The sequence below is a fragment of the Bison bison genome, unplaced genomic scaffold, assembly GCF_000754665.1.
Source record: "Bison bison bison isolate TAMUID 2011002044 unplaced genomic scaffold, Bison_UMD1.0 scf7180017864453, whole genome shotgun sequence".
Classification (NCBI taxonomy): domain Eukaryota; kingdom Metazoa; phylum Chordata; class Mammalia; order Artiodactyla; family Bovidae; genus Bison; species Bison bison.
In genome coordinates this window covers 4,652,980-4,665,126 of record NW_011495015.1, presented here as the reverse complement: position 1 = coordinate 4,665,126, position 12,147 = coordinate 4,652,980, and the positions used below count along the sequence as shown (strand labels likewise).

Here is a 12,147-nt window from a genome sequence, read left to right as displayed (position 1 = left end):
AGATGGCCAGCCACTCACCCACTGCCGTACCGGGAACGGGTCTGGATTTATCTACACCAGCTGAGCGTTCTTCCCACTTCACTAACAGAACTCATAAGAACAGAGCACTAATAACACAGGTTTGACTCCCTCTATAAACTTTTTAAAAATTTCTATAAACTTTGTATAAAGTACTCCACTGGGACAATTCGTTTTTCATTTTATGTGCATTGTTTTCATTCACGTCATTAGAATCTGCAAACTGCAAAAGGAGCTCTTGGTCATGGCAGCAAGTCAATTTACAGAGGCTTTCTCTTCTCTTCTTCAGTCTGCTCACTGCCCCACCCTCCTTATTCCACTGTCACTGCAAACTCTTTGGTACATATTTTCCTAACTTTCTCTATATCCACACAAGCATAAGCACAGAACATGGTGGCGGGGGCAGGGGAGTCACTGGGAAAGTACAATGTAGGCACTCAGTGTGCTCAGTACTGTTGGATATCACGGCTTCTTAGCCCCTTCAGCGGCTGGAGCCAAGAATCAAGAGTTATAAATTATGACTTCATGTTGTTGGGCTTCCTGATAGCTCAGTTGGTAAAGAATCCACCTGCAATGCAGGAGACCCTGGTTCGATTCCTGGGTTGGGAAGATCTGCTGGAGAAGGGATAGGTTTACCCACTCCAGTATTCTTGGGCTTCCCTTATGGCTCAGCTGGTAAAGAATCCACCTGCAATGCAGGAGACCTGGGTTTGATCCCTAAGTTGGGATGATCCCCTGGAGAAGGGAAAGGCTACCCACTCTAGTATTCTGGCCTGGAGAATTCCATGGACAGATATATTCAGATAAAGCATTATAGGATTCTTTATCTCACCTCATTCATATTTGTATCTCCTTCTGCAGTCAGAATCAGGATTTCTAACAACATCAATGCAATATAGCCTTTTAAGTCAAGAAATTTGGGGAGTATGTCACCCCAACAGTCACATCAGGGCTTGGTGAAAGGGAAGGAAGGACTGAGACTCTACAGTGAGCTGAAGGCAGAGAAGGTCAAGGGGGAGGTGATCCCAGGCATCTGTAATAATAACTTTTGATTCTATTTATGCTTTTGCTTATTATTAAAATCATATACTCATGCTAGAAACATCACTTTGTATGTCCAGGACAAGGTCCCTATAACACATCTCATGTCCAGGAGCTCTGGGTTAGGAGACAGAGGCCTGGGGCCTAAGTCAAGCCTCACAGTCATCCCATGGAGTCTGGAGGGGATGGTTCCAGGACCTCCGAGGACAACCAAAAACTGGATGCTCAACTCCCTGACACAAAACGCTGTATGTGGCACAGTGATTATATTCGGCCTCTGCTCTGTGGATCTCACTTCTGAGGATACAGATATTCTGACTTTAGCTGCAATGTCTTAGAGCAGAAAAGCACACCAGTGTGTAACTCTACATGGCCACAGAAAACTGCCCCATGACGCAGAAACTTGCTGAATACTCCCTTTTATGCCTTAAAAATGTTACTTAAGTGATTGAGTGATTCTCTCCCCATCATACTCACACCTGACTTAAAGGTGGAGAATGTTTACAGCCACCCTCCCAGCCCATCTGCTGGAGTGATTAATATAAACCAGGAGGAGGTCACTTGGAGCCCTTCACTGTTATTTGAATGTCATTCTTCCTATAAGCTATTATTCACTGACAGATAAAAGTCACATTTCACTGCTGACATTTCTAAAGGAACAAGAGATACATTTAATGCAGTTTTCTTTCTGAACCAAATGATCTAAAATAAACCTGATAATCATTTAAGATCTGCTGGTGAGAGAAGCAAATGATGTAAAAGTATGTGATTCCTATACTGAAGAATAAGAGCATCCTTCTCCAAATTCAGGGTGCCAACTTATGAAAGCTGCCTCATTCTCCAAGTACCATTCTTTTGTGTGATTTTACATAAACCTACCATGGCTTCCCTGGTGGCTCAGGTGGTAAAGAATCCGCCTGCAATGTGGGAAACCTGGGTTTGATGCCTGGGTTGGGAAGATTCCCCTGGAGATGGGAATGGCAACCCACTCCAGTATCCTGGCCTGGAGATCCCCATGGACAGTGGAGTCTGGTGGACTACAGTCCCTGGGGTCGCAAAGAGTCGGACACGACTGAGCGACTAAGCACGGCACAGCAGACATCAGACTCACAAAGGCACCTTTTTTTCGCCCATGCCATGTGTCATGTGGGAACTTAGTTCCCTGATTAGGGATAGAATCCATGCCTGCTGTGTGGAAGCATGAAATCTTAACCACTGAATTGCCAGCGGAAGTCCCTAAAGATTTTTTTGAGGTTAGGGGTTAGTTAAAATTTTCCATTTGATCGAAGACCAACAAGTGCTTTTCATTCCATACTATCCCAGAGCAATGATATCCATCAAAGGCTCACGATGGTCTCACACTACTTGGTGGCCACTAGCAGTCCTTACGAGTGGCACCTACCTCCATCCAGGCTGCGGGACATGGTATAACGTTTGCTGGATGAGCGCTCGAAGTACGGGGCTGGACGGTCTATCAGCGCGCTGGCTCTTCTGGTCTGGGCCTGTGTCCTGCCACTGTACCGGAACTTGGAACCCAAGGTGAGGAACTTCTTTGGAGGCGCTTCTGGTAACAACAGTCTACAAAGATTAAAGGAAAAACATCAGAAAGACGATTAAGCTAAGTATTAGGAATGCTAACTTATTTTTATTTATTTTGGCTGTGCTGGGTTATCCTTGCTGTGTGGGCTCTTGTCTAGTTGCGGGGAGCAGGGGCTACTCTCTAGCTGCAGTGCATGGGCTTCTTGTGGTGGCTTCTTATAGGCTCTGGGGCCCCCGGGCTTCAGTAGTTGTGGTTACCAGCTTCTAGAGCACAGGTTCAATGGTTGTGCTGCATGGGCTCGGTGCATTTGCTCTGTGGTAAGCGGGGTCTTCCTGAACCAGGGATCGCAATTGTGTCTCCTGCATTGGCAGGAGGATTCTTTAACACTGAGCCACCAGGGAAGCCCCAAGAGTGCTTTCTTACTCTGTTCTGAAAGGTAAAAAGTGCTCTGTGCACCAGAAGTTTAATAGCCAACCTGCAATTCAATGAATCTGATTTTGTAAGAAAAGAAGTCAATTCACACAGTGTGTATCAACAAGGGATGCTGTAGACATGCTATGGGGGTAGAGTTGGGATTAGGTGAACTTGACCATCCCATGGAACTGGAGGGTCTGTGGTTCTACAAATCCAGTGAACAACTAAGTAGGTGGTATCAGTGAATGGTGATAATTTGTTATTTTGTAGACACAAATCTGACAACTTTACTGTGTGTGAACAGAGGAGTTGAGGGTATTAAAAAGTTATTTAAATAGCAAGGAATGGACTGGCCATCTGAAATAGACACCCTATAAAAATAGGGAAAGCCACTAAAGATAATAAAGGGACTGATAAGACAGGTAACTATAAGACAGTTGAAGGAAAACCCTTCAAATTTAGTCAGAAGATCTTTAGGATTTATCAAGGCATCTGATGGCAACAAACTTGAAGGATAGAAAGAATTTTGCTGCCATATTCTTTCTAACCACCTTTTTCAGTAAGGTGATTCCAATCACCCTACTTCCTTAGGACAAAACCAAAGTGATTTCCACCCACCTGAAAAATGTATGGTGTTCTACACATACTTTCCATAAACGCTTGGCGGCTCGATGGTTTGGCAGCTTAAACCCGATGGTGCTTTCAAATTGTTCAAACTAAATTAAAAAAAAATGTTGGAGAGCAGAGTGAAGTTTGGAGTCATAAATAACATGAAAGCAAATAACATACAAAATAAAAATACCACCCATAAATTTTTCTCTACTCCCTAAATCAATTGCTATATACCGATTTCATGCTACACACATTCATTCATTAAAAAAAAAACTTCTTATATCAATCTCAAAACACTGCAGGTACAGACAACCACATTACGCATGTAGTAAATGTTGCATGTACAAGGATTAATCTTATGAAAACTAAACATAGAAAAGGACAGAATCTGTATTCCTTCCAGAGACCAATTTGTCCTGATCTTTTAAACCTAATGTTCATGGTTTCTCTCTGACATCATGACATCAGCTGGAACACAGAAATGAATAAAACATTTAGAGTCTACAGCAGCCTCAGGATGACATTCTCTCCTTGTATCTGGTCTAGAAATATGCATATATTCTATGTATCTGATGACTTGGTATCAGATATTGCTGATTTTATTTGTTCATTGGAAGGACTGATGCTGAAGCTGAAGCTCCAATACTCTGGCTACCTGATGCGAGGAGATGACTCATTGGAAAGGATCCTGATGCTGGGAAAGATTGAGGGCAGGAGGAGCAGGGGGTGACAGAAGATGAGATGGTTGGATGGTATCACTGACTCAATGGACATGAGTTTGAGCAAGCTCTGGGAGACAGTGAAGGACAGGGAAGCCTAGTGTGCTGCAGTCCATGGGGTTTCAAAGAGACACAACTGAGTGACTGAACAACAACATGGATTACCATGTTAGATGCTAACATCTCTCATCACTATCTACATTTGTCCTTCAAGATCCAAGGGGATGAGTCCCAGGCCGCCCTGGATAACAAAACCCATCGATGCTCAAATCTCTTACATAGATAGCCTAGTATATGCATATAACATACACAACCCTCCCACAGACTTTAAATCATCTCTAGATTACTTATAATGCCTAACATAATGTAAATGCTAGGGGAAGAATTTAAGTACAATGTAAAATGCTATGGAAATAGTTGCAACAAATTCAAATTTTTAGCTTTTCAGAATTTTCTGGAATTTTTTTCCCTGAATATTTCTGATCCATGATTGGTTGCATCCACAGATGCAGAACCTTGGGATGAGAAGACCCGACTGCACAAGATCAAGGATTGGGAGAACGTATTTTCATATTTTTCAGTATGTAGACTTGAGATGACACTCACTCCAAAGTGAAATAGCTAATTTCCTGAGTAACAGATTTTCATATCATTATGGCAGATACTCAGTAATTTTTTAAAAATTTTCTGAAGACAGGATCCATCAGGCCACCAGAGGGCAATCATCTTAAACAGTAAAGCCTTTCCCAAAGAGCTCAAACCCACCAGACTACCAGTATAATCAGCAGCAAAAGGAAATTACGTGGCAAAGAACCAAGGGAGGGGTCCTGTGCAAGGCATGTGAGCTTTCATATGCTGGACCTCTCTTCCTTGTTCATTGAGAGGGACTGGGCAGGGGAGATGGGGGGAACATCATGGGTGACTGTAAATGCAGTTGCTTTCCCCAAATTCTCCCTCCCTCTGATGGTCATGCGGTGGTCATGGGAACTCACCCCACCTAGTGCACCCAGTCAACCGACAGACCAGAGGACCAGGGACCCCGACTAAACCATCTTCCACGTGTTCATCCTGCATCTCATACGGACCACACGCTCTGCTGAAGGACCACACACTGTGATGCTGAGGGCGGGGGTTTTACAGGAAGAGTCTCCTCAGCACAAGGATGAGAGAGGGCCGGCACTTTCTGAATGCTTATCTTTCTCTGGGCTTTGGATTCATTTCTTTCAACTTCTTTGGAGCCTTTGTGTCACCAGTAATTCCTTCTCACCCTTTCTGCTCAGCCTATAAACATGGTTGTAAAAAGTGAGGGCAGGGAGGACGTTCTCTGAGCTTGTTTCTGCAGAGCCGGGGTCAGGGCTGAGGGGCAGGAGGAGAAGCCTCTGTAGCCCACTTCTCACCTGGCTGCCACCTGCCCGGTCTTCACTCCTTTCTGAGCTCCTACTGTCACGACAGGACCTGCCTGCGAAGTTCAACCCACTCTTCTCTGTTCCCATCTGAGAGGCTCCTCTGCTCCATTTGGTACTGCTGGTGAACCAGAGTCACTGCATCTCATCATCATTATATATCAGCCATGACTGTTTCTGGCTAGTCTTTTCTTCTCTGGATGCTTTTCTTCATTGGCCTCTGGTCCTCTTCTGCCAACCCCTCCCTTAAAAAGTGGTGTGTGTGTGTGTGTGTGCGTGCATGCGCACACGTGTGCGCACACTCTGTGGTTCAGTCGTGTCTGATTCTTTGCAACCCCATGGACTGTAGCCCACCAGGCTCCTCTGCCCATGGGATTCTCCAGGCAAGAATACTGGAGTGCGTTGCCATGCCCTTCTCCAGGGGATCTTCCTCACCCAGGGATTGAACCTGTGTCTCTCGTATCTCCTGCATTAGCAGGCAGATTCTTTACCACTGAGCCTCCAGGGAAGCCCCTGTACTACACTTCATCTTAGCCAAGAAGGCCAAGAAAAAGTGGCACTACCCATAATTTTTGTTTTAGGGTCTTTCCCCCGCTTGTCCTCATTGAACAAGAATTACTTGTTCTTTGGTAATTTCTTCCAGGCCTAAGGCCTTGAATAAAATGTATTATACAGTTGATGACACTCTTCAAATCTTTTATTTCTTACTACGCAAGGATCACCATCACCCAAAACTCTGTTGCAAAGAAATGTCAATCTTTTTTTTTTCTGAAATTCTCCCCCCTTTTCTTTCTTATCTAATAATATCATCGCCATCAACCTCTCATGCAAACCCAAAGCCCTCTGATTTTCCTGGACTCTCTTCTTCTTCCTTCGATCCTTCCTGCATCCTGTCTGCAGGATCACGGCCTCTGCCTCTGAAACCTCTCTCAGATGTGCTCTTTCCAGTCTATTCCCACAGCCTCTGCCCTAGTTTAGGTCCCATCACATCACATTACTAAGTTGCTGAATCTCATCCCAAAATATCCACTGAGTATGTCACATCCCAGTTTAAAGCTCCCACGGCTCATGGTGGTCTCCAGATGCACTGCTCCGACTTCCCCTTCTGGCCCCTCACTACACTCACTCCTCGTCTATGGAATATTATCACACTTGGATCATGACTCTGTGATTCCAACTGTCTTAGTCTGTTTCTCTGCAAAACAGAAACTCCCTACAGGACAGGAACAAGGTCACATTTATCTATTCTCAATGCCCAAAACAGTTATTGTTCAGTCACTCAGTTGTGTCCCACTCTTTGCGACCCCGTGGACTGCAGCACACCAGGTTTCCCTGTCCTCCACCATCTCCCAGACTTTGCTCAATCTCGAGTCCATTGAGTCGGTTATGCCATACAATCATCTCTGTCATCCCCTTCTTCTCCTGCCCTCAATCTTTCCCAGCATCAGGGTCTTTTCCCACAAGTCGGCTCTTCACATCAGGTGGCCAAAGTATTGGAGCTTCAGCTTCAGCATCAGTCCTTCCAATGAATATTCAGGGTTGTGAATATTCACACTTCAGTAGTGTCTGACTCTTTGCAACCCATTGGAATGTAGCCCATCAGGCTCCTCTGTCCAAGGGATGCTCCAGGCAAGAATACTAGAGTGGGTTGCCATGCTCTCTTCCAGGGGATCTTCGTGACCCAGGGATCAAACCAGAGTCTCTTATGTCTCCTGCATTGGCAGGCATGTTCTTTGCCACTAGTACCACCTGGGAAGCTGGCCCAACACAGTTCTTGGCAATAAACAGATGCTCAGTTAATAAATGCTCCATAAATCAAATATATCTTGGTCATAACATGCAGTCTTAAGGAAATATAAAAAATTACTTTAATTTCATGTATTTGTATGAAAAGCTTGTAGATTATTTCAGTCTTCAAATACAAGTTTGACTCTATATTTACATTAAACACAATTGCCTGCTTTATAGTCTGATTCTTTAAACTTTCGAGAATGAAACTGATACATAACATTATATTAGCTTCAGATGTACAACATAACGTTTTGATATTTGTACATTTCGTGAAATGACTACCATATAAGGCAAATTAATGATCCATCACTGCACAGAGTTACAATCTTGTTTTCTTATGATAAGAACTTCTAAGATCTATTCTACCAGCAACTTCAAATATACAATATAGCATTATGAACTACTGTAACCATTATACTCCATATAGTGATGCTTGAAATTGCATTTTCCACCCATGGAGAAGTTGATTTTGAAGACAGGAGGTAATTCTATACTCTACCAGAAAATGTAGAGGTTAGATGAGCTGAAATCAGGGCTTGGACTACTTCCATTATATTAACTACTTTAATTAGAAATTGGACATATATATTATCTGTTATGAGATAATAGCAGATATTTACTATGTATTATGTGGAAAAGACCCTGATGCTGGAAAGACTGAAGGCAAAAGGGTGTGGCAGAGGGTAAGACTGTTAGATGGCATCACCGACATGATGGCATCAAAGGACACGAATGTGAGCAAACTTCAAGAGACAGTGGAGGACAGAGGAGCCTGGTATGCTGCAGTCCATGGGATCACAAAGAGTCAGACGTGACTTAGCGACCGAACAAGTACAATGTTGGCAAGAAATAGATACGGAACCACTAAGGAGGCTGTAAGTTAATCATGGATATTTCTGCCTAAGGAGCAAAGATTAGTTAACAATTCTGATTCTTTCATTAGTCTCTCTGATTGAAAAACAAAAGAGGAGAAATGTATCAGGCTACTGAACTTGCACAATTTACACCCAGTTTTGCTTGCTCTAATCTTTCTTATACTTTGAAGCACACTACCTCTATGTTATTCCCTTTAGGATGCTATCAGATTTGGAGGACAAAGAGGATGCAGAGACAGCACAACAGGACAGATGGGGAAGAAATCTATTCTTTATTCACAAAGAGGTTTAGCAACTAAGTTTCTTTTCTACCACAGCACAAAAAAACACAAAACATTATTCATGAATCCTGCTTTTACATTAAAATATGCAAAAGGAAAAAATCATTCAATTAATGTATGCAGTGGGGAAAAATTAGAACAAAACAATAAAAAGGGAAGATAAGATTGTATGCACTACCGTTTTTTGGACAAACCTACAATGAATTCTCTTAGGCAGTTAGCTATAACTCACTATGTCCTGCCAAGTTCCAAACATGTGAGCAGGGGATTTAAACTTCTGTTTGATCATTTTTTTGTCTTTCACATTCATTAATCTTATCAGAAAAGTCTTAAAACCTCTTGGTTTAGGATTAAATACACAAACTTTTATTTTTTATTTTATTATTAAATATTTTACAAATAGAGTTGCTGTTGTTTAGTCGTTAAGTCACGTCTGACTCTTTGAGACCCCATGGACTGTAGCCCGCCAGGCTCCTCTGTACATGGGGTTTCCTAGGTAAGAATACTGGAGTAGATTGCCATTTCCTTCTCCAGGGGAGCTTCCTGACCCAGGATAGAACCCACTTCTGCACTGACAGGCGGCTTCTTTACCACTGAGCCACTACGGTAACACACAAATAGAGTCCATGGGTGCAAATAACTCTGTAATTATGAATTTTCATTTTTGAACTCTTCTTAAAGATTTATATCAAATACTTTTATTGACTATCTACTGTCACAAAGTTATCCTAATAAAGCTGCTGACCAGGTAAATTTCTACTAAAAAAAATTTAGAAAAATGTTCTGTTGGTTCTTTGGTAACTTTCTTCCCAACGTACATGCAAATTGGGGTCTGCTTACCTCTCCTGGCCGGATCTTAATGTAAAAGTTGTTCCGTTTGTATGAAATTTTTAGAACCTTTGGCCAAGCAAATCTGTTGATGCGAAGTCGGTCACGATATATCAACAAACCACTTGCACACACTCCTAACATGATGTCGACTCCTTCAGAATCCTGAAAAACAGCAGCGAGAAACGAAGGAGTCCTAGGCTTATCAGGTATCAAAGTATATTTTAAATTAAATGCAATTGCATCATGTGATACATGGCACAAGAATAAAGAGATCAGTGAATGATAACAGAGGCCTAAATTGGATTAAAAAACATGCTACCTTTTAGAATACAAAGTTAGAATATCAAAGCCATAGAGAAAAATAATAATGCATCTACAAAAAATGGTCATCTAGAAAAACAGTTAAAATGTAATATGTGTCTATGTATTGCTGGATCCCTTGGCTGTTTGGGCTTCCCTGGTGGCTCAGCTGGTAAAGAATCCACCTGCAATGCAGGAGACCTGGATTCGATCCCTGGATTGGGAAGATCCCCTGGAAAATGGTAAGGCTACTCACTCCAGTATTCTGGCCTGGAGAATTCCACAGACTGCATAGTTCATGGGGTCACAAAGAGTCGGACATGACTGAGCAACTTTTGCTTTAAATTTGGCTGTTCAGCTGAAACTATCAACATTGTTAATCGGCTGTACTCCAATACAAAAGAGAAGATTAAAAAAAAAAAAATGAAACAATCCCACTGCTGGGCATACACACTGAGGAAACCAGAATGGAAAGAGACACGTGTACCCCAATGCTCATCGCAGCACTGTTTATAATAGCCAGGACATGGAAGCAACCTAGATGTCCATCAGCAGATGAATGGATAAGAAAGCTGTGGTACATATACACAATGGAGTATTACTCAGCCATTAAAAAGAATACATTTGAATCAGTTCTAATGAGGTGGATGAAACTGGAGCCTATTATACAGAGTGAAGTAAGCCAGAAAGAAAAACACCAATACAGTATACTAACGCATATATATGGAATTTAGAAAGATGGTAACAATAACCCGGTGTATGAGACAGCAAAAGAGACACTGATGTATAGAACAGTCTCTTGGACTCTGTGGGAGAGGGAGAGAGTGGGATGATTTGGGAGAATGGCATTGAAACATGTATAATATCATGTATGAAACGAGTCGCCAGTCCAGGTTCGATGCATGATACTGGATGCTTGGAGCTGGTGCAATGGGACGACCCAGAGGGAGGGTATGGGGAGGGAGGAGGGAGGAGGGTTCAGGATGGGGAACACATGTATACCTGTGGCGGATTCATTTCGATATTTGGCAAAACCAATACAATATTATAAAGTTTAAAAATAAAATAAAATTAAAATTGCAAAAAAAAAAAAAATGAAGGATGAGCAACTCATCTATTTCCATTTATGGCTGGGTACACTATTTAAGCCTCCAGGTTGGAACCTATAAAAGGCTTGTCTGTAGCTCTGATTTAAGTATGAAAAATACTTCAGCCATTTAAAACACATTACCACTAAATAATAGCCTTGTGATGAAGATACTCATTGCTATGGAGATCTGTTAGTGGAGACTCTATTCACCCAGGTATCCTGGACTTATGATGTCCATACTGCACATAGAGGAGGTCGTCCAGGTGAAGGTGTGTTAATTGCAGTGGTGTTCAGAGCCTGGGTTCTCATCACTGGGTGCCAGGTCTGGCCAGACCACTTTACATACATTACTAATCTTCACTAGCATTTTTCTGAGCTAGTTGCTCTTATTATTCCCACTTTACAGGCAAGAAGACCAAGGCACAGATATGTTAGCTGTCCATCCCAGCTGAACATGGGCAGCCTGTTTCCAGGGGCAGGACTTAACTAATATGGACACTAGCAGACAGGCCCCATCCTTTCCTTTGAGTGTTTTGGGGTTTGTTGCTTTAAAAAGAGCCTTGATTTTTTAATATATCATTATAAAATTTGAGTCTAAAATAATTTTTTAAAGTGTGCACCTCCTCCCCAACAGGCCCCCAACACACACTCATCACCCAGTCGTACTCTTAATCACTTGGTTCCCAGACAAAAAATATAGATGCACTTAATATATATGTATAGGTTTGTTCTTAACAGATTTTTTTGATACAGATCGTTTTTAAAGTATTTTATTGAATTTGTTACATTATTGCTTTTCTCTGCAAGGTATGTGGGGATCTTAGCTCCCCGAGCAGGAATTGAACCTACATTCCCTGCATTGGAAGGTGAAATCTTAACCACTGGGCCACCAGGGAAGTCCTAGGCCTCTTTTTTTTTTTTTTTTAAACAAAAGGGGGATCGTGCTGTATTTGCAACTTGCTTTAGCTACCTGCATCCGACATCTTTAGGTCACTTCCTAGGGAGGTGTGATGAGGGGTCCCGGGGGTCATCAGAGATGTTATGTGAAGCTCAGGAGACGCCCCATGACCCGTTTGTGTCCCTTCAACGTTGTGTTCAGGTGAGATCAGGGTAAAGTGAGTATCAGTGGTGTCCTACGTGGGCTAAGGACAAAGTTCAGAAGGCGGGGCTGTGTGTGAGGCGGAGCCCCCCACCCGTTTTTCTCCCGTTGGAAAAAGGGTCACGGAGAGGCA

General features: G+C 42.6%; 1 protein-coding gene across 4 annotated transcripts in view; it reads right to left on the bottom strand.

Annotated features, from left to right (window-relative positions):
- The window catches only part of EPB41L3 (erythrocyte membrane protein band 4.1-like 3), a 214,367-nt gene that overhangs the window by 32,441 nt on the left and 169,779 nt on the right, over positions 1 to 12,147 (bottom strand). For all 4 annotated transcript variants that reach the window (XM_010859102.1, XM_010859099.1, XM_010859101.1 and 1 more), the window contains 3 exons: positions 9,535 to 9,687; positions 3,632 to 3,729; positions 2,462 to 2,637 (listed from right to left, as the gene is read on the bottom strand). In XM_010859102.1, coding sequence (XP_010857404.1) covers positions 2,462 to 2,637; positions 3,632 to 3,729; positions 9,535 to 9,687 — 427 coding nt within the window. The remainder of the gene's footprint in view (positions 1 to 2,461; positions 2,638 to 3,631; positions 3,730 to 9,534; positions 9,688 to 12,147) is intronic.